The sequence below is a fragment of the Meriones unguiculatus genome, chromosome 18 (assembly GCF_030254825.1).
Source record: "Meriones unguiculatus strain TT.TT164.6M chromosome 18, Bangor_MerUng_6.1, whole genome shotgun sequence".
Taxonomy (NCBI): Eukaryota; Metazoa; Chordata; class Mammalia; order Rodentia; family Muridae; genus Meriones; species Meriones unguiculatus.
Window position 1 is genome coordinate 61,961,185 of NC_083365.1, and position 25,168 is coordinate 61,986,352.

General features: G+C 39.7%; 1 protein-coding gene across 3 annotated transcripts in view; it reads left to right on the plus strand.

The window, feature by feature from the left end:
- Positions 1 to 25,168, plus strand: part of LOC110563726 (contactin-associated protein like 5-1-like) — a 785,262-nt gene that overhangs the window by 490,993 nt on the left and 269,101 nt on the right. For all 3 annotated transcript variants that reach the window (XM_060371606.1, XM_060371607.1, XM_060371608.1), the window contains exon 12: positions 3,424 to 3,543. In XM_060371606.1, coding sequence (XP_060227589.1) covers positions 3,424 to 3,543 — 120 coding nt within the window. The remainder of the gene's footprint in view (positions 1 to 3,423; positions 3,544 to 25,168) is intronic.

Consider the following 25,168-nt stretch of genomic DNA (forward strand, 5'->3'; position numbering starts at 1 on the left):
AACTGTGGTCTTTGTTAGTCGAGAGGGTTCTCCTCTCACCCAGGGAAGTCCTGAGGGCAGCTGCCCTGTTTCTGGGTTTCTTGTTGCAAATTTAATGATCAGCTGCTGTGACCCAGTTGGACATCAGGCGCGCCTCAACTGTTTGTGCTTGTGTCTGGAGCACAGCTGAGTGTTGGCGCCTCGGCCCCACTAGACTACTAGACTTTTTCTAGGGAAGGATTGGGTGATTTAGATCAGTACAGTTTCCTTCCTTCCCCGTGGATTCTCTGGAGACAAGGACTCCTAGTGTCTTTTTTTGCCCTGGTGCACACTGCTCAGTGTCCGCCAGCTGGCTGGCCACAGAAATTTGCCTGTGCCTGGAGCACAGCTGTGTGATGGCAGCTCAGTCTCTGCCAGCTGTCTGGTGCGCAGAAACTGCCTGTGTCTGCCTTTGTGGCTTTTGGGAGTCTGAGTGGCTCCCTAAGCTGGGTAATTTTCCGGGGACCTTTTCAGGTTGGGGGTGAGCTGAGTGCTCTGAGATCAGACCCGCCGTTTCTATCTCTGGCGGCGAATCAGGCGCGCAGGCAGGCAGGGCTCTGTGCCGGAACCTGGGTCCCCGGCTCTGGCTCAGGGCTGGCTCCTGGGGTGCCCGTGGAACCCGCCCGAGTCTTTTCCAGGGGATGTCTGGGTGACCTAAGGCCGGTCCCAATCGTTTCCTGTACCCTGGGGTTATCTCTCAACTGAAAATTCCAGTCTCTGATAGTGTGGTGCCCAAGGTTCAGTCTGGGACCGTGACCAGAGACACTGGCTTGTGGCTCTGGGCTGGGGCTGGGGCTGGCGGCCGGCAGCCAAGTGTCTGGCGGAACCGGGATCTCTTCCGCGGTTTAGCCGGGTGAGTTAAAAGCTGATTGAATCCCCCACCGTGGGGTATCCTCTCACCTGGGAAACACAATGACTGTGTTTTATGGCCGAGAGTTCTGATTGCTGTTCACTGTGCTGATCCTGCTGTGCTGCTGCTCAGAATGAGAGTCCTCCCGGCGCCGCCATCTTGCCCCTCTCTCTCACATGCATTTTCATGTTTGTGAGAAAACAATAGTGCCGACGTCTTTCATGTGTTTATCCTCCTATGAGCGCACACATGTTTAGTGACAGCTGCACATATAGTGGTTTACATTTATATGTATGACACACCAAAAATTCAGTACATAGATTCTGAATGTCATATTCTTCCAAGCAAGCATTTTACCCAGAGATGAGGTTTTAGCAATATATGATGCTTGTTTTGTTCAATGTGTAAGGTTTATATTGTGGTAGTCTTATGTACCTCTGCTTCAAAAAGTGTGGCTGAATACCAGAGAGAGTTCTATGAATACATGTATAACCTCGAATTCACCACAAAGTACAAAAGTTCCACCTTTCTTGCTCCTTAGAACTTGACTGGAAGTGAATTGTTCAAAGCATCCATCACACTTGATCATGATGAACAGTAGCTTCATATTCCTGGGATGGAGCATTAGTCACAGGGGCAGAAGTCAGCTAAGGTGACAAGCTTGAACTATGTTTGAAGTCACTGCAGTGTTTCAAGCATTTCTAGGTGGCCTGATTCAGTGCATACCTGCTGTTCATAACTATAGGACATTGTGTGAAGTATCATATATAATTGTTTTATGCTTACAGTGGTTAATACGTTTTTTAAGCCATCTCCTTTGGATTATTCCAAATCTATTAGTGTGGGTTTAATAAGATTAATATTAATCAAGTATACAGCTCTATTAAAACTTCAAATTGTGTGACATGTGTAACCTGATTCTGCCCATGCCTGAGCATACAAAGACCTCTGTGCCTGCCATGGGCTGTAAGCATGGGATACAGGCTGATAGTCTTGATCATGACTTTGTCTTTTGGAGATAACCATACTTGCTGACATATATCTGTAAACTAGTAAGCAATTGTTAGGTGAAGATGGATTGAATGTGGATATAGTATAATACCATTTTTTTCTAAGCTTGTGATATTTAGATGTAAGAGAGTGTCTCTTTGTGCTGGAGTATATCTTAGTTGGCAAACTGCTTGCTTTGCAAGCATGGGGAAATATTTTCACATAGGTATGTTGTCAAAGCCAGGTATGTTGTACACATTTGTAATCCTCATGCTGAAGAGGTATTGACATGAAAGCTCATTGGCCAGCCTGCCTGGCCAAATAGCTAAGGAAAAACAACTTTGTGACTAGTAAGAAACAACCTATGACATTAACTGTCAGCTTCCTAACACATAAGCACACAAATGCATGTACACACAAACACACACACACACAAGATGGTGTTCTCATATTTTATTGTTACAAAGGTAGAATAGCACATGTCCATTTTATGATTACTAACCAAATATGTTGAACCAATGGCCATTTAGAGACCTGCTAGATGCTGTGCTGCAGTGTCACGTAGCACACATCCGTGGTTCTTAGAGGTTCTTTAGCACATAAAAGATAAACCAGTATGTTCATGATTCTATCTTAGTACACTGTGGGCACAAGCAAATCAAAATTCAGAATGCAAGTCAAAAATGACGAGAGCAGATAAGAGGAGAGATTTCGGAGTAGATATCCTCCAGAGATGGGTTTAGAAAAGTGAATGAATGAACTATAATTAAGTAAGAGCATATGATGTTTAGCTTTACCTGTCAATCTAGAACACAACCTAGACACAACCTAGAGTCACCTGAGAAGAGAATCTCAATTGGAGATTGTCAATATTTGGTTGAAACTCAGGCATGAACCTAGAGGCCGGAACTGGAGTGAGGCCAGTACTTCTCACTGGCTTGCTCTCATGGCTTGATCAGCTTGCTTTCTAATGCAGGATGGGTCAATCTTCTATGGGGTGTCATTGCTGCCAGTGATCTGGACCCTTCCACATCAATCAATAATGATGAAAATGCCCTATAGGTTTTTCTACACTCCAGTCTGGTGGGGGTATTTTCTTCATTGTAGTTCCTATTTCAAAAATGACCCAAGCTTATGTCCAGTTGACATAGAACCCAACCAGCAGAGTTTCTAAACTATCTGTGTGGAGAAATCAAGCAGAGAATGAGGAAGCTAGCCTGGGCAAATCCACATTTGCTTTTTTAGTGCCCTTCACTGTGGATGTGATGTGACGAGCTGCTTCAAGTGCCTGCACTGTGAATTACCCAGATTGATGGGCTGTAACCAGGAATTAGGAGTCAAACAAGCTCTTTCTCAACCAGGTTGCTTTCACCCAGGATATTTTTCACAGCAGCAGAAATGAAACTGAAACTGGGTACAAATTTGGGACATACCAGCACACTGAGCTGTAAAGGCTCTTGGGGAAAGAAAGGGAAGAATCATGAGAAGTGGGCTTAAGTATGAGCTACTTACTCCTGCAGAGAAATATTCAGAATCAAGCATAGTTTGACTTTGTGTCTTTCCAGCCATTTATGAGCAATCCTGTGAGGTGTACAGACACCGAGTGAACACAGCTGGGTTCTTCTATGTCGACTCTGATGGCAGCGGGCCACTGGCACCTCTCCAGGTGTACTGCAATATCACTGGTAAGGGCAATGCTTTCCAAGCATGCTTAAACTCTATGACTGGTGGAAAGGGACATCTGAGTGAACAAAACTTATATGGGGTGGGGGAGGATGCTATCTTGACAAATAGGAATTAGCTTAGTTATTTTCAAGGCAATTAAAAGAAGGAGCTTGGTGGTTATGACACTGTTCCCTGAGTCAGGAATGAATCATAAACTGTTCTCTTTAGGGCTACCTAAGGACATCTGCTCTGTTAAAACTCAACAACAGAAAGAAAAGAAAATGAAAAATAAAACAAATAAGCACACAAAAAATTGAGGCATGAAAATCAGTGAGAAGTCCTGACTTACAAAGGGGAACTCCATTCGTAGATGGTTCTGTGGATTGTGTGTCTGGGTGAGTCCTACCATCTTGACCTTCAGTGGTTTATCAGTGAGATGGGATTGAGATACTACACACCACAGACCTGGGAGGATCATAGATAATCCACTATGTTGGACCAGCTAGTGAAGACCTAAAACACAGTTTTCACCTCAAAATCCCTAAGAGATACTTTATTATAAAGGATAACCATGACCTGAGCACACAGATTTAGTTCACCAGAAACTGTATTTGGTGGTTAATTTACTCTATAATAAAAATGCACAGTGCTAAATAGTCCTAATATAATTATCATTAATTGGCATATACCTATATATTTGTCTCTGTGTGTCTCTCTTTCTGTCGTAGTCTCTCTCTCTCTCTCTCTCTCTCTCTCTCTCTCTCTCTCTCTCTCTCTCTCACACACACACACACACGCACACACACATACACAGGCTTGCAAAATTGTTTCAAACAGTAGTCTTCAGAGATGCAAGATATGGTAATGTCATGGATCAACAGATTCAGGCCTCTCATATCTTATGGAGTATTTGTGTCCTAGGATCCTCTGCAGTTAGGAAGCATACTTATCAAGCTCTTTCTAGCTAGACAGTGTTCAAGGCAGTTAAGATATGCAAAAAAAAATTTTACAGCATGGATATTCACATGACAGTAAACTCAGGAACAGGGCCATGAGATGCTGCAGACAGAAAGCAATGGAACCAGTGCAAGAAGTGCTAACAAGGTTCTTTCAGCCAATTTTCCAACTGAATGCAAAGATCTAGACACTAGCTGCAGAAAGTTCTAGTTATATTAGTATCTATACTACATCATCTAGTAAAGAGTGGCTACATGTGAGTTACTTTGTAGTAGCTTTGGAACATGAATAGAAATTATGTTGTTTGCTATTCTTGGTTGTTGTTACCTAGTCCTGTTCAACAACATAGTCAGGAATGGGCCTCTTAGTGTGTCTTGATTCTTTTCACAACATAACTCACACATAGGCTCTAGGTAAAAAATAAAATAAAAATTCTAGGCTAGCTTAGAAAATTCTAATTCACTAAATACACTTTTCCTAAGCTTTCTAAGGCAGTTAGATATAAATTGCTCCCAGTGCATCAGAAAAAAAGAGGTATTTTGCCTACAAGAAAAGGCAAAAGAGACAAATGCCTGTTACTGCTGAGTAACAGGTGTGGCATGCATCCAAGGATTGTAAAATTGCTACCAACTTTTGAGTTCAGACATGTTAGGGAATTTAATTGTAGCTTGTAAATATCATCTCTGTTAATTCTACCATTAAAATCATAAGCAAATGGCTTAAAAATTCTCTATCTTACAGGGAAGAAAGAGAATATGAGAATTTCATGGCTTAAGAGGGAGCTGGCTCCTTATCAGTGGTCCCTTTGCTATGTGCTTGACCCACATCGCTGAAATGCTAGGTTTTGCCCAGGCCAGAGACTCTCTTCTCTTGACCAGAAGCTTTTAAATGAGAGGCCATTACTACTACTCTACTACTGAGGTGATGGATTAGATACTCATAGATAAGACTTTCCATAATGATGGATAAGGATGAACCTTTAGTTGGGTACTCTTAAATCTTCCATGTTAAGTTTTAGTGACTTGCTGTGAAATATGTAACAAAGTCACATAGAAAGTTTGACCTGAACAGGGTTTATGATCTCTTTACAAATGCCAATAAGCTAAGACAGGAATTAAATGTTTAAGCTTATTTTCCTTAGAATTTTTCAATCTGGAAAGCCAGAGAAGTGCTCTCCATATCTGCTTGTCCTAACATCCTCAGCTACCAAACTTTGTTGAAAATTAAAAATAGAGACAGCTAATCCTTCCAAAGTTTAATCTTGGTCCTCTAGTTAGGTGCTCAGTGAGATTTTTTTTATCTGTACCTCTGATCACCATCGTGTTTCTCTGTCTATGGTTATTTTTATCATACTCCCGTGGTGCAATGTTTATCAAACAAAGATTATCAGTGTGCACATGCTGAGCTCTTTTTAACAATGTGCTCAGTGTGAGCACAATAACTTGACCACAATGTGGAATTGTGAATTCTTTTCTAAAATATGAAATATAATTGTGCTCTTATAAAATAGGGGAAAATGCATGTGTCTTTAATTTTGATAGCATTTCTGGGTTCCTAGTGAGCTAAGTTTTGGGGACTAGGGTTCCAGAAAACTCAACTACCTCAGGAGGTATCCAGAACGAGTATATTTCAGGTTTTTGAGTTCAAAGAAGAAATTCAAGCACCAGAGATGGTGAGTTTTAGAGATAAGTTTATTATAGATTTATAAATGGGCATGAGAGAGAGAAGAGATCCTACATAATACAAATAGATTCCCAGGGAACTACTTGCCTGGGTTGTTGTAAATGACAAACAGCTGAAATATATACCGTAGGGATAGAGTTTTGGCCTTCTTAAGTCAATCAAACACTTGGGTGTTTGGCTTCAATGAGTCTAGGCTATGTAAAACTGGCCTCTATGTTCCTAAAATATGACATGAAAACAGTGTACATAAGTGTACATTATCATCTGAATTGCAAACCTTGTGTTTATCTGGTAATGTACTGCCTAGTCACATGGCATATTTAAACATTACTTTGGATGCTCTCTGTGATTGTTTTTTTTTTTTTTTTTTTTAACAAGTCTAACATTTAACTCAGTGAACTCAAAGATGAACGTCCACAACAATGAGGATGGGCTCCACATCATCAACTGATGGTCAGAGAAATGCAGGGACATCCCCCAAATAAGATGGAATTGACAGCATATGTTATGATTATGGGGCTTGAATGGCCAAAATCCACAGAGTCCCTCTCTATTTTTTACACCCACCGCAGATGCACACATCCAGCTCACCTGGTAGGCATGAGTAGCCTAGTAGGTATCCTGAGACTGGGATGAGTATTTAAGTACCCACTTTTCCTCTCATTTTGTATAGATTTTTACTGATGTTGTTCTCTCTTCATGAAAACAATCATTGTTTACTGATGTGTTTCTATTAATATGTACATTTCTTATTAGAATATCTGAGACTAATTTGGTGCATGGTTCAGTGGTAAAGTACTTGCCAGCTATCTTAGTTGCTTTCCTATGGCTGTAAAAACACCAAGAACAAGACAATTCATAGAGGAAGGAGTTTATTTGGGCTTATGATTCCAAAGGATACTAGTTCATGGTGGTGGAGCAAAGGCATGTTGGGCAGTAGCAGGAAGCTGAGGACTCACATCTTGAACCACAGGTTGGAAACAGAGGGAGCAAACTGGAAATGGGGTATGCCTTTGAAACTTAAAAGCCTGCTTCTGATGATGGATTTCCTTCATCAAGGCCAAACATCCTTAACCTATTTCAATACTGCTACAGTACCACCAAATGGGGGAAAAAAATGTATTCAATTTCCAAAGCAGTGGAAGACATTCTCATGTAAATCACTACACAATAGAAGCAAGAGGGACACTAAGTTTGGATTCAGTATGTACACACACACACAGACACATACACACACACACACACACAAGCACAAGAATGAATGAATGGATCTGTGTTTAATAACCTTCACCTGTAATCCCAGAGTTGAGCAGGGATTACATTGCTAATTGGATTCCTGTATCAGCACATAATTGCTTCCTCTTACATGTGCTTCCTCCCTCTGCAGTCCTTTGCCTTTGCCTGAGTGGGCACTGTGGTGCTTGATATTCAGCTTCCTCATCTGTGATTTTAAATAAAGCTCTTCACAGAACACCCCACCAAAGGTATCATGTTTAAGCCATGGAAAATATACTGATACAAAGTGTGACAAATCTTTGGACCTACTTTTACTACTCCTTTTTTTGAGTTATTTTATTTTTTTTATAAATTTTTATTTTTTATATTAATTACAGTTTATTTACTTTGTATCCCAGCTGTAGCCCAATCCCTCATTCTTTTAAAATCCCACCCTTCCACCCTCATCTCGTCCCTGCCCCTCTCTAAATCCATTAATTGTGGATGTCCTCCTCCCCTTCCATCTGACCCTAGTTTATCAGGTCTCATCAGGACTGGCTGTAATGTCCTCCTCTGTGGCCTAGCAAGGCTGCTCCTACCTTGGCAGCGGGGGGAGGGGGTGTCAAAGAGCCAGCTACTGAGTTCATGTCAGTGACACTCCCTGTTCCCCTTACTAGGGAAATCTATTTGGATGCTAAGCTAGCATGGGCTATGTCTGAGCAGGGTTCTAGGTTATATCCACACATGGTCCTTGGTTGGAGAATCAGTCTCAGAAAAGACCCCTGTGCCCAGATATATTTGGTACTACTCAGCAATTAAAAACAAGGAAATCATGAAATTTGCAGGGAAATGGTGGAATCTAGAGGTCATCCTGAGTAAGGTATCCCAGAAGCAGAAAGATACATACAGTATATATACTCATTTATAAGTGGATACTAGACCTATAACATAGGATAAACATACTAAAATCTGTACATCTAAAGAAGCTAAACAAGAAGAAGGCCCCAGGGTCAGGTGATCAACCCTCACTTACTATTCCAGTGTACTGAGCACAGTGAAGTCACTGCCAAATTCAGCCATCATTTCACTCTTTCTCCTTTATTCTGTTCTAATTTTTGTAATGTATTTTAGATTAAAACACTGTCCCTTTAAATTTGTAACAGTTTGGATCTGTGGGAAAAGCCTTGGTACTCAGTGTTAACTGGATATGGGACATTTGTAGGATTTACAACTTCTGTTCTAAGTCCAGGAGTCAAACATGCTCCCCTGTTCCTCATTTTCTTCCTGAATTTTCTTCACTACCCATTCTTTTTCAGTACCTTTTCACCCTCAAACTTGGGGGTGGATTATTTGCACTGTAGTTTAAATTTGCATGGTTGAACATTATAATCATGAAAGCTTAGACAGGCCATTTAAACCATTCTCAATTTGGTTTTCGTGTCAGAAAAATGTAGATGATAAAAGTGATTGTCTTTCAAGATAGATATGAAAATCTCAGTATATATCCTGGCATAGTTACTTCCTCCATTGCTGTGACGAGACACCTGACAAAGCAAGGAAGGAGGGCTTTCTTCCAGCCCATGTTTTGAAGAAACAGGCCAGCATGTTGGAGAAAGCAGTTTATGGCAGCAAGAACATGAGACACCTGTTCACATCGCATCCATAGTCTGGAAGCAGAGAGAAATGGATATTTGGCGTTTTCCTTGCTTTATTCTTTCTATCCACACTTGGACCCCAGTCCAAATAATAGTGTCATCACAATGAAAGCTGGTCTTTTCACCCATCTTTACCCTATATAAAAGTCCCTCAGTGATGTGCCAAGAGCTTCTATGTGATTCTAAGCTTGTCACATTTGGAGTTATGATTAACCCTCACACTCATGTAATCCCAATTTTTTCTAAAATAAGCAGCCGTGAAACAATGATCTGATGACGTGTAGTGATTGTAGCTTCAACAGCTCACAGTTGTCTACACGATTGAAAGCCTTATATCCATATGTCTCCCCATGAGAAAAAACAATAAAATCTTCACCTGTTCTAAATGGCTGTGCTATTTCCAAGACACTGGAAGTCTGGAGAGAAGTTTGCTGGAGAAAATTTATAAGGATGAAGCACAATTACAAGAGTGAGAATCTCTGAACACATTTTCCTTTGAACTCAGGTTGCAGTGAGTGTGTGCATGTTTAAAACATTTTTCTTAGAACATTTTTCTTAGTCAGTTTGTTATTTCTTTTTAATGTTAACAAACACTTGGCCACCTATTACAATATATTTATTTCCCAGCTGCAGAAATTACTTTTGGTCAATAAATTGCATATTTGTATGCAAAGTTGTGTATGTAGAGCCATTCACAAAACACATTCTGTTTCTGTCTCTAAAAAGCCAATGCCAGTTTCACATAGGTAGGGCAATAGACAAGACTTACAGGGAATTTGCAGAAAATGATCAGGCAGATTTCTATATCAAAACTTGTTTTCTATTCTCAAACAGTTACTAATCCATATCCAAGCCTCCTTTATAGCCTCCTGATTTTTTGTCCAGGTTATTATGATGCTCCAATTCTTTCTGCTTGGCTGAAGCCTCTGCTTTCATTAAAACTCATCAAAGCAGGCATAATGGAATATGTAAAGTATTGCAATTGAGGTCTCATCAATATTTCTAGCTATGATTGTTCAGCGTGATTGAAGTAATAGATTATTGTTCCAGCTATCGACAGCAAGGAAGAACTGTGTCCAACACAGTTTGGACTGAGTTATTAGCCTTGCTTCCTGAAGTTAGAGCAGTCGCTGTGATTTACTCGTTAGCTACACACCTGTCTGTCAGTACACGATGAATGAAAGTCATTGAGAACATAAAAAGAACACACTCCTTGGCCTTTCTTTTCCCTCACAGTTTGAGTGTGCTTACAGTGTTACGCAAATGCATAAAAGAGCAAAGTGAGTGGAATTTAGTTGTTTGGTTCATGGTATGTGTATTATACTATTGTGCTGGCGTCTACTGACTTCATGCCCAAGCCATTTACATTTAACATACACACAGACACACACTCATGTTTATGTGCTATCACTGTAGAATTCACATTCGTGTGGAGACACACACATACGAAAACACAGATTTCTAGATACAGGAATACATATATACTCATTAGTGTGGAGGCATACACAAAACACACATAGCAGAAAAACATGTGCATTTTCCATTGTTCTTCTTCATACTGACACAAGAATAGGAGCAAGTTTTCGGACTTCTTTTTTTCATATAAGTTGTTTAGTCATCATTGCAAAATTCCTGTTTTCAAGGTGTTGTAGAGACAGCACAACCACTAAGGTACTTGCTTTGCAAACATGAGGATCTACTTTTAATCCCTAACACACTTCAAAATCTCTAGCTCTGCTGGGACCTTCTTATAATCCTAGTGCTGGGGAGACAGAGTCAGGTGAATCCCTGAGGCCACATTAACCCACCAGTGTAGCTCAATCAGCAAGTTACAGGGCAATGAGAGATTTGTTCTCAGAGAAACAAGGTGGCCAGTGTATGTCCTAAGGAACAGTATTCAATGTTGTTCTCTGTTATCCATATACATGTGAGTGCATGTGTACATGTGTAGACACACAGTCTCTCTCTCTCTCTCTCTCTCTCTCTCTCTCTCTCTCTCTGTTTTTCTCTCTCTCTCTCTCTCTCACACACACACACACACATACACACAGTACTGTTGCCAAAAATTGTCACTTGAGTTGAGTCCATATATATGGAATCCCTATCTAGTATTTACCTGAGGAAGCATCCATCATTGAAGGGCTGGAATATTTTCTATACTGATGCTACTGAGTAGTAGAAATGGGAGAACAATTGCACTATCTAGACTGAAGTACTTGTTCTAAGTGCAATGTTTACTATCACAGGAAGCCTAGAACAAGCTTTCTTAAATTGTTCTGCTACTCTAGCATGTGATGATAAGTAGCTGGGCATATAGAAACTATTCTGATACTGGGTTCTTGGGAAGGCTCAGTATAAAATATCCCTGCAGTGTAAGCACAAAAATCAAGTCTGAATCCTCATTATCCACATAGAAACCAGTATAAGATGTGCAAATGTGTAATCTCAGACCTGTATGGTAGGTAAAAGAAGATCCCTGGAGCACATTGCCTCAACGATATAGCTGATCAGTGAATATAGATTTAGTGAGAGACTGTCCCATAAAAAAAAAAAAAAGATGAAATACTATTAAGGAGAGAAACCATATCTGCCTATTGCCCACCACACATACATACACTCATGTGCACATACTGTCATATGTAAATGTACATACAAACACATATATACACAGAGTGAAAGAGAGAAAGATTGTTAATAAAGCCACAAATTTGCTTTATATTGGCTAGTCCTTAAATCTTTCCTATGTCCAATGTACACACACAGACATATACACATACACACGGAGAGACAGACAGAGAATGTTAATAAGGCCTCAGCTTTGCCTGATATTGGATAATTCGGAAATCTTTTCAATAACGAACATACAAATCCCTGTTTTGTTCAAGCACAGGTCCTGAAAAGAGTAAGAGAACTCTTCAGGCTGCTGATGGTGACAGGGAAGACCTGTGCCTCTGTCCTCTCACCACTGACAGAAGGACTTAACCTTCCTTCACTAATGGTCTGATATCCACTCTCTAATGTGTTTCTTTTTATTATTTTTATTTTTTTTATGTCAAGCAATTTAGCTGACAATAGGCAGCCCAAACCAGAGAGCAATTAACTAGAAATTAAACTAATGTATATTGGGCAAGAGTCTTGATTTTTGATTCACAGAAAATAATTATAATAGACAAAAATATAATAATTCAAAGGATGTGATAAGGGTGCACAGTATTTGAGCATCTTAGCAGATGAGGACTTTTCTTACCTTTTCACACTGGTGTCCTTCAAATGTGGATAACCATGGCTAGAAACTTGGAACTTACATTGTAAAGTTGGAAAGGGATGAGATGCCAAAGCCAAGTCTGGGTTTTTAAGGAACCATTCTTGCTTTGGGTGAAGTAGGAGTCAGAATGAAGAAAGCTGGCTATTTAGACAATCTTACTACACAGAAAGAAAGATGACAAATTCTGGGAAGGTTGGAGACTGTACCATAGTTACTTCTTCCTCTGTTTGTATCTGGGTGATGAAGTAATTTTTCTTTGTATCTGTTTTACTTGTGTGTGTGTGAAAATGTTTCTGAAGGTGTAGAGGTAAGAGAACAACTTTCAGCCCTCAAATTTCTCCTTTCATCATGTGAATCCAGGAATTGAACTTGAAACAAGGGCTTTTACACACTGAGTCATCTCACTAACAATGCGATTTTAATATAAACTTTAAACATGTTGAGAAAGAGAGAGAGATGCTCAGAGAAAGAGCAGGACATATCCACATACACAGGGAAAGTAACTACTGAGGGCCTTGCCACTGACAATAAAGACTATTTTGATAACTGTTGGGTACATCTAACAGGGCTGTTAGGAGAACCCCATTCACTTTTTGTTAATAAGTGAAATTATAGGGTAGCTGTAGACATTTCTTGGAGGAAATTATAATCTGAAAAGCTGAAACCATGAGCCACTCGGGTGGTACAAAGCATCTCTGGTGAGAGACTTGCAAAATTGCAGCTTTTCAGCTGGAAGAGAGAAAGGCCTTCAGCAGCTGTCCATTGTGCTATAGTTCTGGCTTCTCCAAGAATCGACCAGACTCCAAGGTGAAGGGCTCTTTTCTTTTCTCAATGTCTGTTTTACTTTTCCCTGACTTTTTATCCTATGTCACTGTTCTCTCTATACCCACCCTCCCTGAAAGCAGGACCAGTGTCTTCATAGACCATGGGTTTACATCATCCTGGGGGACATCGCAAAGCTGGTTGCCTGGTTGAGGTTCTCTCATGGATGATATATGTGATGTATGTGACGTGCTTGCTTGCAGTTTAATCACTAAAACTAACACTAGGAATAATACTAGCGTTGTTGTTTCTTTATACAATCCCATCTTCTATCGTGGCTTACATTTCAAAGGGACAGTTTGATTTCTGTAATGAACAGTTTTCCGTAGAGCTCAAAAACGGCCATCTACCAGTTAGAAGAAGAAACTTTGTATGCATCATGCTTTTGCCCAAAGTATAGTCCAAACAAGGCTTCCAGAACGCTGGTCTCTCAAGCTAAGCCCTGCAGTGGACCTTATCTCATGTATAGAGCCTGTGCTTTAAAGCGGTCTCTCTGGGCTAGCAGCAGATGGCATAACTCCTGCTAAACTGAACCATTAAACAAAACTAGGTCATAAAGCTGTGGCATTACCCTGAAATTAAAGCACTATCACCTTCAAATTGCCAAGAATTTTAACAGCCATTTAGTATGGCCTGTTGAGTCCAACCACACTGGAGGGGAGGACTAAGGAGATGAAGCCTGAGTTCTCAAGATTTTCTGTCATTGGTCCTACTCTCTATTAACCCATGCATTTCATAAATTCTTTGTTTATCTCTCACTTATTTGTCAGCTCTCTTATTTATTTGCCTCCTTATATATTTTTGATGTACTCAGTTATTGATGCATTATTCAATTATGTAGAAATTAATTCATGCAAATTACATTCTTATGCTGTCTGTGTGCTTCTTACCAAAATTTACACAGCGAATAAATCTATTCTTGTCCTTAAGAAACTCATAAATAAATTATTTAAATTAAATTAACCTTTTAAAATTTACTACCTTAGTGTATGTGTGTCTGTCTGTCTTTCTGTTTTTCTGTGTGTCTGTGTCTGTGTATCTGTGTGAGTATTTTTGCATGTGGAGGCCTGAGGAGGACCTTGAGTGCTGTTCTCTGGTGCCACACACCTTTGTTTTTGAACAAAGAAACCAAGTTTCTCATTGGCCTGGTGTGCACTGATTCAGCTGTGCTAACTGGACACAAGCTGCAGAGATTGCCCTTTCCCATTTCAACCCATCACTATAATGCTTGGCTTTTCTTACCAGTTTCTACTGATGGAACTTCGGTCTTTGTACTGAAAAGAAAACACTCTCTCTCAGCAGAGCTCTCTCCCTAGCTTCAGATTATTTTGTGAATCTCTCAATAAATTATGTATTTGTTAATTATTATTTACTTGCTTCCTCATTTATTTTTATGGGTTGAGTTTTTTATGCATCATTTCTTCAGTTAATTATGCAAAAGTAAATTCACACAAATTGTATTCTAATATTGACTGAATTGAACGCCAATATCGCAAAGTGAATAGATCTACTTTTTTCCTTGCAAAAATTTGAGAAGACAGGTGCAGTACACAGGTAATTTAGACCCGGTGTGGGAAATGGAGTAGGAAGCCATTGATAGCTCAGAAATAGAAACCACAAGGAAGGGATTAAGGGAAGGTGTACAGTAGACAAAGAACCATTGTCTTTTAAGGTCTTTTTAATAGTTCCATTTTGAGTCACAATTGGTGTGTATGTGTGTGTATGATATATGTGTGTATGGTGTACGCACATACATATGTCTGCATAAGTGTGCACAGAAATCAGAAACAGACAACAGGAGTGAGAGGGCCTCTCTTGAACTTGTAAATAAACTGGTGGTTGGAAAGACCCCAAATCTCCCTTCCCCAACTCTGCTCTCTAAAAGTCTGGGTTTATAGAAATACGCCATGCATGGCTTTTTATGTGGGTACTAGGTATTTAAAGCTAGGTCCTCAGCTTGGCCTCTTTACCCTCTGAACCATGTCCCCAGCCCCTGAGATGATTTTGTGGTAGAAACAGCTGTTATTTATAGAGCATCTACTATAAGCCTGAGGTGCCATGATTTGCATTTCACAGTGGAGATGGAACTGTTTTCCTAGCACCTGTGTGAAAAACCTTGATGTGCTCTCTTTAGTTTAATGAGAAAAAAACACTGGAATCTCACATGCTAAACATCTTCCCTTGAGTTGAATCTACTACTGAAATTGTCAGGTTATGACTGTGAAGCCTAAATGCTCAGGTTCAGGTAACACAGAGAGTGTGAGGCATGAAGGGTCCCCTGTACCCTAAAATACCACACTCAGCTTTCACTGTTCCTTCCATGAGTTGTCACACCCTCAGAGAAGACTGTGAAGAGCAGAGTTCTCCATTGTCCACTGTACACACTTCACCACCACTTGTTTTCTTCTGTAAGACAGACATGTTCATACCTCCTTTCAGAGTTTCTGGGAGTGAATGAAAAGGATTAGAAAGCTGAGCTTCTAGCTGTTCACTTCTCTGTAAAAATGAGCTGAAAGGAATGTTAAAATATCATTTTTTTCTTCGTCTCTGTGCCTGGTCCTGTTTATTCAGTGTGAACATGAAGCAGAAACGCTGCTTAGCATGCTGTGATGGTTAATGTTGATTGTCCACTTGGTAAGTCTGGCATCATCTAGGGAACAAACCTCTGCACGTGTCTGTGTGAGTGTTTCTAGATTGTGTTAACTGAGGTACACCATGCTAAAGGAGAGCCAAAATTTGATTAGCTGGGCTCCTGATAAATCCAAAGAAGGAAAGAGACTGAGAAATAATCAGCATTCATCTCTTTCTGCTTCTTGCCATGTGTGTGATATGATCAGCTTTCTCGTGCTCCTGCTGTCATGAATTCCCCACCACTACAGACAGCACCCTTGATCTCTGAACCAAAATACAGTTTCCTTCTTTAAGTTGCTTTTGATAATTTTCCCAACCAAGAATGAAGAAAAACTTCTGCACATATTTGTAGGTATTGGGACATACTTCTCTGAGGCAATCATCCTGGTGTGGAGAACTTAGTAAGGCCCTTTATTCATCTTTTCACAGCTTAGTGGACCTTTCTTAAGCCATGGGCATCAGGGCTGTCATGGATAGACCTATATAGTACTTTTTTTGTGCAGATAAATGGAGTGTCCCTGGTTCTAGTGACAGGAAAAGCCAAAAGAGATCAATCAGCATGCTTCCCCATGTGTCCTGTTAAGATCTAAAATCCAATCACAAAGACCCCATGTGCAACATAGGAGAAAAGTCATCAAACCCTCAAATCAGTTTCATTCAATCTCTTATATTTACTTTATTTATTTATGTAGATGTTTTTTTTTTAGATACAGAATCTGGCCAACATACTTAGCTTCTATGATGCTCAACTTTGTCGTGGGAATAAGTATCCTTACTTCATTGGATGTATGCACAGATTAAGTAAAATTAAATGAGATAATGGATGAAATAACCCAGGCCTAAGTATCTACCATTCTGTAAAACTCCTGAAATCTCATCACATTGGCTAGGTTTAACAAAGTACAAAATAAATGCAGAGGTGGACTTTAACGAGAAATGCTTCATGGTGGGTTTTCTGTTTCCATACCTCACCCACTGTAGAGAAGGTCTGCCATGAGCATCTGTCTTCTTTGGGGTCACTAACACCTATTTCTAAGACCCAACTAGATAGTGAAATATTAACCCAAGCACAGCAAGCTTATGACCTGCTGCCTAACATACCATGGAAACGAGGTACCCAAGGATGTGACTGCTATCATTGCTTCCATCAATATCCAGCATCATCTCACTGTGGCCCTGAAGGGAATCAGAATGTTTAGTGTGCAATGATGATTATACTGATTGTCATCTTGTTACAGCTTATAATTTAAGGACAAATCTCTATTCATTTCTCTGAATAAGTTTCCAGATTGTACTGACTAATCTGAGAAAACCTTCTCTAAGTGTGAGTGACAGCATTCCCTGACCTGAGCTGACATTCTGAACTGAATATGAAGAATCAAGGGAACTGAGCACCCACAGTCTTCTGTTTCTGCTTGTTGGCTGTGTGCAGTGTGACAAGCTGACTCAGTCTCCAGCTTCCATGACTTCCCTGTCAGGATGGCAAGCACTTGGCTAAAGTTCACTGTGCCATTTGTATGCCAAGCCCCACGATCACCATTGCTGATGGCCCATGTGGACCTCAATTTGACCTGAAATATGCCAAGGTCTTTGGTATACTGATATGAGGGTGAGAACATTGGATAAGGTAATATATCTGAGACCAGGTCTATATAGCTGCCTTGAAGAAGGATTGCACAAAGTTAGACATCAGTTACTACTAGAGCAATGGTGAGGTAGAAGAACAGGCAGCCATTTGAAGCCTTGCCATTATGGTTTTGCCAAGTACTTTCTAAACAGCCTTTTTGAAAATAAAAATTTAGGAGACACATTTCTCTGGGCAAACAAAGAAAAGCAAAGATGAAATATCAGCATTAGAGTGACTAGGGTCATTGGTGCCTTGTCTGAGAACTCCTGGTTTGCCCAAGGAATCCCACATGAGGATAAAGCTTAGATGTATGAACATTTTTCCTGTTCAGAAGAGAGAAGTAACAAGACCAGGGTCAAAAGCACCTCCCAGAATGCTTGCTTGTTCTTGCTCCATTTGCTCTGAGCCCTACATTCCAGGGAGAGATGGGGAATCAAAATCAGTTTAGACATCTTAAGGCAAAAAAGAGCCTAGTTTTACTGGCAGCTTGTGATTCTTGGTCAGTGAAGGGGGAAGTAAAGAAACATTTTACCTGGAGAAACTTTTCCCATTGCTCTGTCATTTTATGGGTTATCTTTATTTTCTGTTACTGCCACAGAATACCTGAGCTTGAAAAGTTTTCAAAGGAAAGAAGATAATCTAGCTAACTGGTTTTGTTGCTGAATATTTGTCTTCTGGTTTCTTCAAAGTGTGGCAGGTGTCAGGAAATAGTATTTGTAGGAGATAGGACACAACACACAAGAAAGGAAGGAAGAAGTAAATTTGGGAAGCCAAATTTACTCTGTAGTTTCCTGTAGTCATTCAGTACTGTGAGAGGGAGGATTCTTTCCAATGGGGGAATTCATGTTAACCTGCCTCAAACTTAATCATCTCTCTTAAGTTCACAATCTCCTAAAAGATGACTCGACTCTTAGTATATCACAGTAGGAAAACATGTCTGCAGTACATGAATCTCTTCAGGATAGACTTTATCCAATGCCAAGCATGGCCTCTTGACACAGGAACTCCAGCCCACCATGTATCCTTAGTATTCAAGTGTTTGTGGATGATATCCACTTATAGAAATACCCTGGTTAGCAATGTTGACTACTTCTGCTATAATTAAATGTCCTTCTTGTGTTCAGGACATTTATGTTCGAATACTTAGTGCTCTTTGGGGAGGCTCTGTACCTCAAGAAGTAAAATCATTCTTGTAGAAATGGGTTACTGCGGAAAATGTTTTATAGGTTGTAGTCCTGCCTCCTGGCAAGCACTGTTACCTGATGACCCAGCTCACTGGCCCCAATACTAGTTTGAATGCTAATTATTTATATACAGCTGGTGGTGTTCCTTCATTCAGTTCCTGCATTGTTTGTTTTCAATCTAGAAATTCCTTCCCTCCTAAACTTCTTTTCTTATATTCTGTCTCTTTCATGGTCCTTGGAGCATCTCCCTGCTTTCTACATCAATGTATTCCTCACATGCTGCTCTGACAAAAATACCTGGCAAAAGCAACTTAAAGAAGGGTTGATGTGGGCTCACAGCTTGATAATGCAACATGGCAGGAGTATGAGATGGCTATGCATATTACCTCTGCGGTCGAGAATCATAGACTAATGAATGCTGGTATTCAGTTGCTCTTTCACCTTTTTACGAAGTCTGAGATACCAGCCTATATAGCACAGTGCTAGCCATGAGGAGGTCTTTCTGTTTCAATTAACACAGTCCAGAAACCTTGTCACTGACATGTTCAGAGCCTTGTCCACTACATCCTGATAATAAAAACCATTACAAACGAGGGGTCCAAAGTCCCAAAGTGCAACATTGAACTCACCCTTTTCTAGACCAGATCCAGCTATTTTTCTGACAAAGTATATTTTCTAGTATTAAGATTTAGAAATCAAGTTCTAGGTATTAGGCTCGATCTTCACATTGAGATTTTTCCAATGAGCCCAGTGAAGAAGAGTATGTACATGGTTAACTGTGTCTATATTACCAATTCAATGAAGTTTCCTCTGATGCAAACTCCAAATGAGTAATATTTTTCTCTGATTATTGTTTCTTCCTTGCATGTCACCCTCCTGTGAGACTTGCTCCATAACATCAATACACATTTTCATTTATTCCATCTGATAATATACATCAGAGAGTCTTAGAGTCACATCTGTAGCATCATGGCCAATAACAGTCATGTTTAAGATCATACTGAGCATCATTTAGCTTTCATCAGATTATAGTCTGCCTAAACTTTACTATTAGACAAACCACTGCCTTAGAATGACTTACTATTTTTATTTCGTTCTGTGATTATTTTTAACATCTTAATGTAGATATAGGAGGTTTTACCTGGTTAATATTCAGTATTCAGACTTATATTTACTTCATCCTTTTCTTTCATTTCTGTGAGTAGTTAAAACGTTTCAATGTTAAAAATTCTGGGATGATAACTGGTACAGTCAGAGCAGGCATTCCCTTCTTAGTCAATCATCTCTGGAAACATAATCACAGACACACCTAAGAGCATACTTATCTCTTAGCTGCTTCTTAACTTGAGAAAGTGAAAAACAGAAATACCAAACACACACACCATGGTTAATCAGAGAAATCTCCTTTCCCCATTGCCTTCAACCTATTCCTATTCTTCACTTCTTAATATCCATTTATCAATGTGTGTGTTCATCTTTTAACTTATTGTAACACATTTTCATTTCTGTATTGATATTTACATTTGTCACTTGACAGTATACAATAGAAATCAGTTCAGATCAGTTTAAATGTCATATACATTATTTACTGTGGCTTCATTGCACCTCACTATGTCAGCTAAGTACAATTTATTCAGTCAGGCATCTATTGATGGACATTTGCCTTTTCCCTGTGTAGCATTATTTTTGATAGGTAACTGTCAAGAATATAAGTAAATACCTTTTAAAAACCAAATGGCCCATTTTTAGGTATTTCAAGATCAATTACTGAAATCAGAAAAATCCAGGGAAGGGTACTGATATCTCAGCTCAGTAGAGAGTGTATATCTGCCTTGGGGGTGAAGAGGATGGTGGTTAGTGTTTGTTGTCATCTTGACAGGATTTATAGTCATATATGAATCAAGCCTCCAGGCACACTTGTGAAAGACTAATTAGTTTAGATTAGTCTGTGGGTATAGCTATGGAAGATTATCTTATTAGGTTATTGAAGAAAGAAGGCTCATCCACTGCTTGGGCTTTGATACTGGGCTGTATGAAAAGGAAAAAGTGAGGCAAGCAAAAGCATCATCCACCCTCTGCTTCCTGAGTGTGGACACAATGTGATCAGATACTTTACTTTCCTGGTAGCAGTGTTTTCCTACAATGCTCCCCTATAGCCTGGAGCTCTGAGTCAAAATAAACTTTTCCTTCCTTAATTTACTTTGGTCAGGATAACTTACACAACAATGGAAAGTTACAAGACTGCAAAGTGTTAGGCATAGGTTTATGAGACACTCTTGTCTACTGTAGCATATGCAGCCTTGCAAAAGAGTGGGTAAAAGACACTGTTTTTCTTTTAATTAGTATGAATGAAACCTGATGAATTAGGAAAGGCTGCCCACATAGTATGGAATGTAACAGAAATAATGTCATTTATATTATGACAGGCTTGGCAGGGTGACTGTCACCTGAGAAGTAAGTTAATTCTACTGTCTCGGAGCTTTCTTTTTGTATGTTTCTCCAGAATCAGACTATAAGCAGGGTAGACAGACAGTTAGTTGTGCATTGGAAATAGCTGTCTTCAGGACAGGAGATGGCTTAACAGATGAGAAGTTTGACATGTATGTGTAAGGATCAGAGTTTACAGTCCCACAATGAGAAAGACCAGCAGTTGTGGTAGCCCATATGTAATTCCAGCACTCTGGTGTCATATATACTGGGCCACTAGGAAAACATGTTAGGTAGAATACCTTAATTGGTGGATTCAGGGTCCAGTGAGAGACTTTGCTTCAGTAGAGAAAGAGAAAATCACTTGGAAATGTCAACTGCAAACAACCATGTGCACCCACACACATGTAATACTTACAATACATACTAGGACAGAGAGATAATGAGACAGAGACAGTCAATCAGACAGACAGATGGGTAAATACAGAAAGAGAGGAGGGGGGAAGAACTGTCTTCTTTTCATCGTAGAAAAACAAATGTATATGGTACCTTCTGCTACCACTTTCAGAGATGAAGAATAGTCCTTTGCGTTTGTCTGAGTCTCAGGAAGTCCTGTGGAATGATAGTAACATCTTCACATATGTAAATGAAGAGTTATGAAAAACTCTTTATTCTGAGTGCCCTGAGAAGTCAGAAAACTTATCACCATTAATCCACAGGGTGAAATGTAAAAGAGGAATCATTTCTTATTTTTACTTGCAGAAAGAAAAAGGTGTGGAAAGTGAAGGCTCAAGACTGTATTTCTGACATGAACTCAATGACAGGCTCTTTGACCTCCCCCTTCCCAAGGGAGGAGCAGCCCTGCTAGGCCACAGAGGAGGACTTTGCAGCCGGTCCTGAAGATACCTGATAAACCAGGATCAGATGAGAGGGGAAGAGGTCCTCCGCAATCAGTAGACTTGGAAAGGGGCAGGGAGGAGATGAGGGAGGGAGGGTAAGATTGAGAGGGAATGAGGGAGCGGGATACAGCTGGGATACAGAGTTAAGAAAATGGAACTAATAATAAAAATTAAAATAAAAAACATCAATAAAAATTAAAAGAAGAGACTGCCACCACTCAATAGTAAATGAGTTGGAAATGAAGGTAGATTTGAGCGAGTTGCCATTTTCATCTCCAGACTGGACCTAGATAAGGTCGCTAAAAAATTCTTCCAAGACCTCATTGAAACTTCTAGGTCAGGAACTAGAAATACACTGTGGCATGTGGGTGCCTATACATTTCCTGGCACACATATGTGTGCACACATAACAAAGATTTGTTTGTTTGTTTGTTTGTTTGTTTGTTCTGGTGTTTCAAGACAGGGTTGCTCTGTGAGGCTCGGGCTATCCTTAAACTCACTCTGTAGACCAGGCTGGCCTTGAAATAACAGATATTATTTGCCTGCCTCTGCCTCCCAAGTGCTGGGATAAAGTACAGGAATTACCACTGCCCACCTGCCTGCTTTATATATTTTAATTTTATAGATATGAGAATATTTTGTTTGTTTGTTGTGTACATGTACCATGGACATTCCTGCCACCTGTGGAGGCCAGAAAAGGCTGCCAGATTGCCTGAAACTTGAGTTTCAGATGGTTGCAAGTCTACATGTCTGGGCTGACAATTAATCCTGGATCTACTGCAAGAATAGCAAGAACCCTTCACGACTATAACATCTCTCCATCCTTTTAAAAAGAAATCTTTTTAAAAATAATAGTTTATTATCAGTCTCAATGACAAGAAAGCCTGACAAGGGTCTCAAGAGGGAAAGAAAAATGAACACTTATAAGACCACTACAAGAACCACTCACAGCATCACTGTTTTCTTCTCAAAATGTAGCTTTTGATTTGTCTTGAAAGCGTCCATCTCTCTGCATGCTACAAAGATAAAACAGTGAAGAACAGTAGCGGGGAATAGCTGGTTCTGGCCCAACTCCTCTAGTCTCCAAATTTACTGAATTAGATATACACCTCAATGATAAAGCAATGAAAAAAAATTCACCCTTGAGCCAAATACTTTTCTAGATATGGTCTAATGTATCCAGGCTGGCCTTGAACTCAATATGTAGCTGAGGATGATTGTGTACTACTGACTCTCCTGATTTTCTGTTAAAGGTGCAAAAACCACAGAAATATACCCCCTTATCTCACTTATGTGGGACTGGAGATCAAACCCAGGCCTTCTTTCATGCTAGATAAGCATATTACTAACTGAAATAACCTCAGCACACAACTATATACCCTTGAGCTCAGGTCCACAGTATTTATTCACCTGGTAGCCCTCATGCCACCCCTGTGTAGGTGGCATCAGCTTACTAAAAGAGAGCCCTGAACACCCTAGACACATAACTTTTTTTTATCACACAGCTACCAAATATGATTCAGTATATGTGGAATCTAATCCACCACCTTTTTAGACCATAAAACAGATTTCCAGGGTCTCTTTGATCATGCCCTCTATTTTAAAGCAAGGAAAAAGAAAAATAACTCTTCAAAAAACTACCTAAAAGTAAAGGCTAGAGTGAACTGAGAGCATAAATCACAGTCAAGTAGGTTGTCGGGAAGTCGTAAATGAGGCAAGCACAGGCAGGTGGAAGACTGGTGATGGATGTGATACTCTGTACATCACAGCTAATGCAGGGAGTGCAGTGGACCAGAACTGCTAATGCATGCTCCCACAAACAGAGAAGCCCTGCTCTAAAAGTGGCTGCTTGTGGTAGGTACAACAGACAGGGAACCATTCTCCCCTACGCAGCTCAGCTGGTACCCTTGGGAGAAATAACAACTCTCAACAGCTTTTAAAGGAAGTGGAAATTGCTTTACACCAATTGTTATCCTTCCCATTATAAAGGTCTGCATAGATTCCTGGTCTTGGTTATAACAGTAAAATGATCTGCATTTAACTGGAATCTGTTCTAACAATTCCCTATTTGTCTTTGATTTTGTTATTTTGGGTGTTCTCTCTGTGTGTTTGGGTGAATTTGTCTAACATAACTTTTCAAAGACTCAACTCTGATCAATATATACTTTTCTTGTAGTCTCTATTTTATTAGTTTTTTCACTTAAGCATTTTTTATTTCTTGTTGCCCACTGGGATTATGATTAGCTGCTTGTTTTTCTAAAGATTTAAACTACATCATTAGTTTGCTTACCTTAGATCTCATTTCTAATATTAGTGCTTATCACTATACAATTTGTTCTCAGAATAGACTACCATAGCTGTGTCCTAGAAGGTCTGGTATGTTTTAGTTTCAATTTAATTATTTCTGTGAATTTCAAATTTTCCTCTCTGACTTCTTCAATTTGATAATTAAATATTTTTATTAAAAGTGCATTGCTGCACTAATGGACTCAACAGATTTTATTTATATATTTTACATATATAGGTATCAATATTAATGCTAAGGAAAAAATGTATACTGACATGCTGGGGAGGTAGCTCCATGGTTGAAATTTTTGCCTGTAAACATGAAGACCTGAGTTCAAATCCCTAGAAGCCATGCAAATGCCAGGGAGCCGGAACCACCTGTACTACCAGTTCAGAAAATCAGCAGCAAGTTGCCCAGATCAAACTGACTACCAATACTAAACCTATAAAAATACCAGGGTTTGATTGAAAAAGAGTGATCAAGGATGATTCCCAACATTGTGTACCTCACACCCACACATACATGAGCACACAAGGGCACTTCACCCCTGCTCATACATGAGCCCATATACATGCAAATATACACATACATACATTCATACCTACATACATTCATACAAGAAAATGGAAAAGGGAAAGTATATTACTGGATATTATTATTATTATTATTACTAGATTCTGTTGTCTCTCTTGCTGTTGAGTTCTACTTTTACTCCAGTAACCTCTTCTGATCCCCCTGGAATGCTATCAACAGAATGGCTTTCTGGCTTCATTGTTAAAAAGGAGTGAAACACACAACAGATATTAGGAAGAACTCCTAGCCTGAGTTGACTCTGTGATTTAAGCCAAACTTTGTGTCTTTATTTATTGATCATAGCACTGAGTACTAGACCCTGCCCAATTAGAATAGGAATAGACTGAGATTTGGGGAGCTGATCTATATCTTTCATGAACCTAGTGGGTAGAGGTATTGGAAGCCAGATATAATGATGTC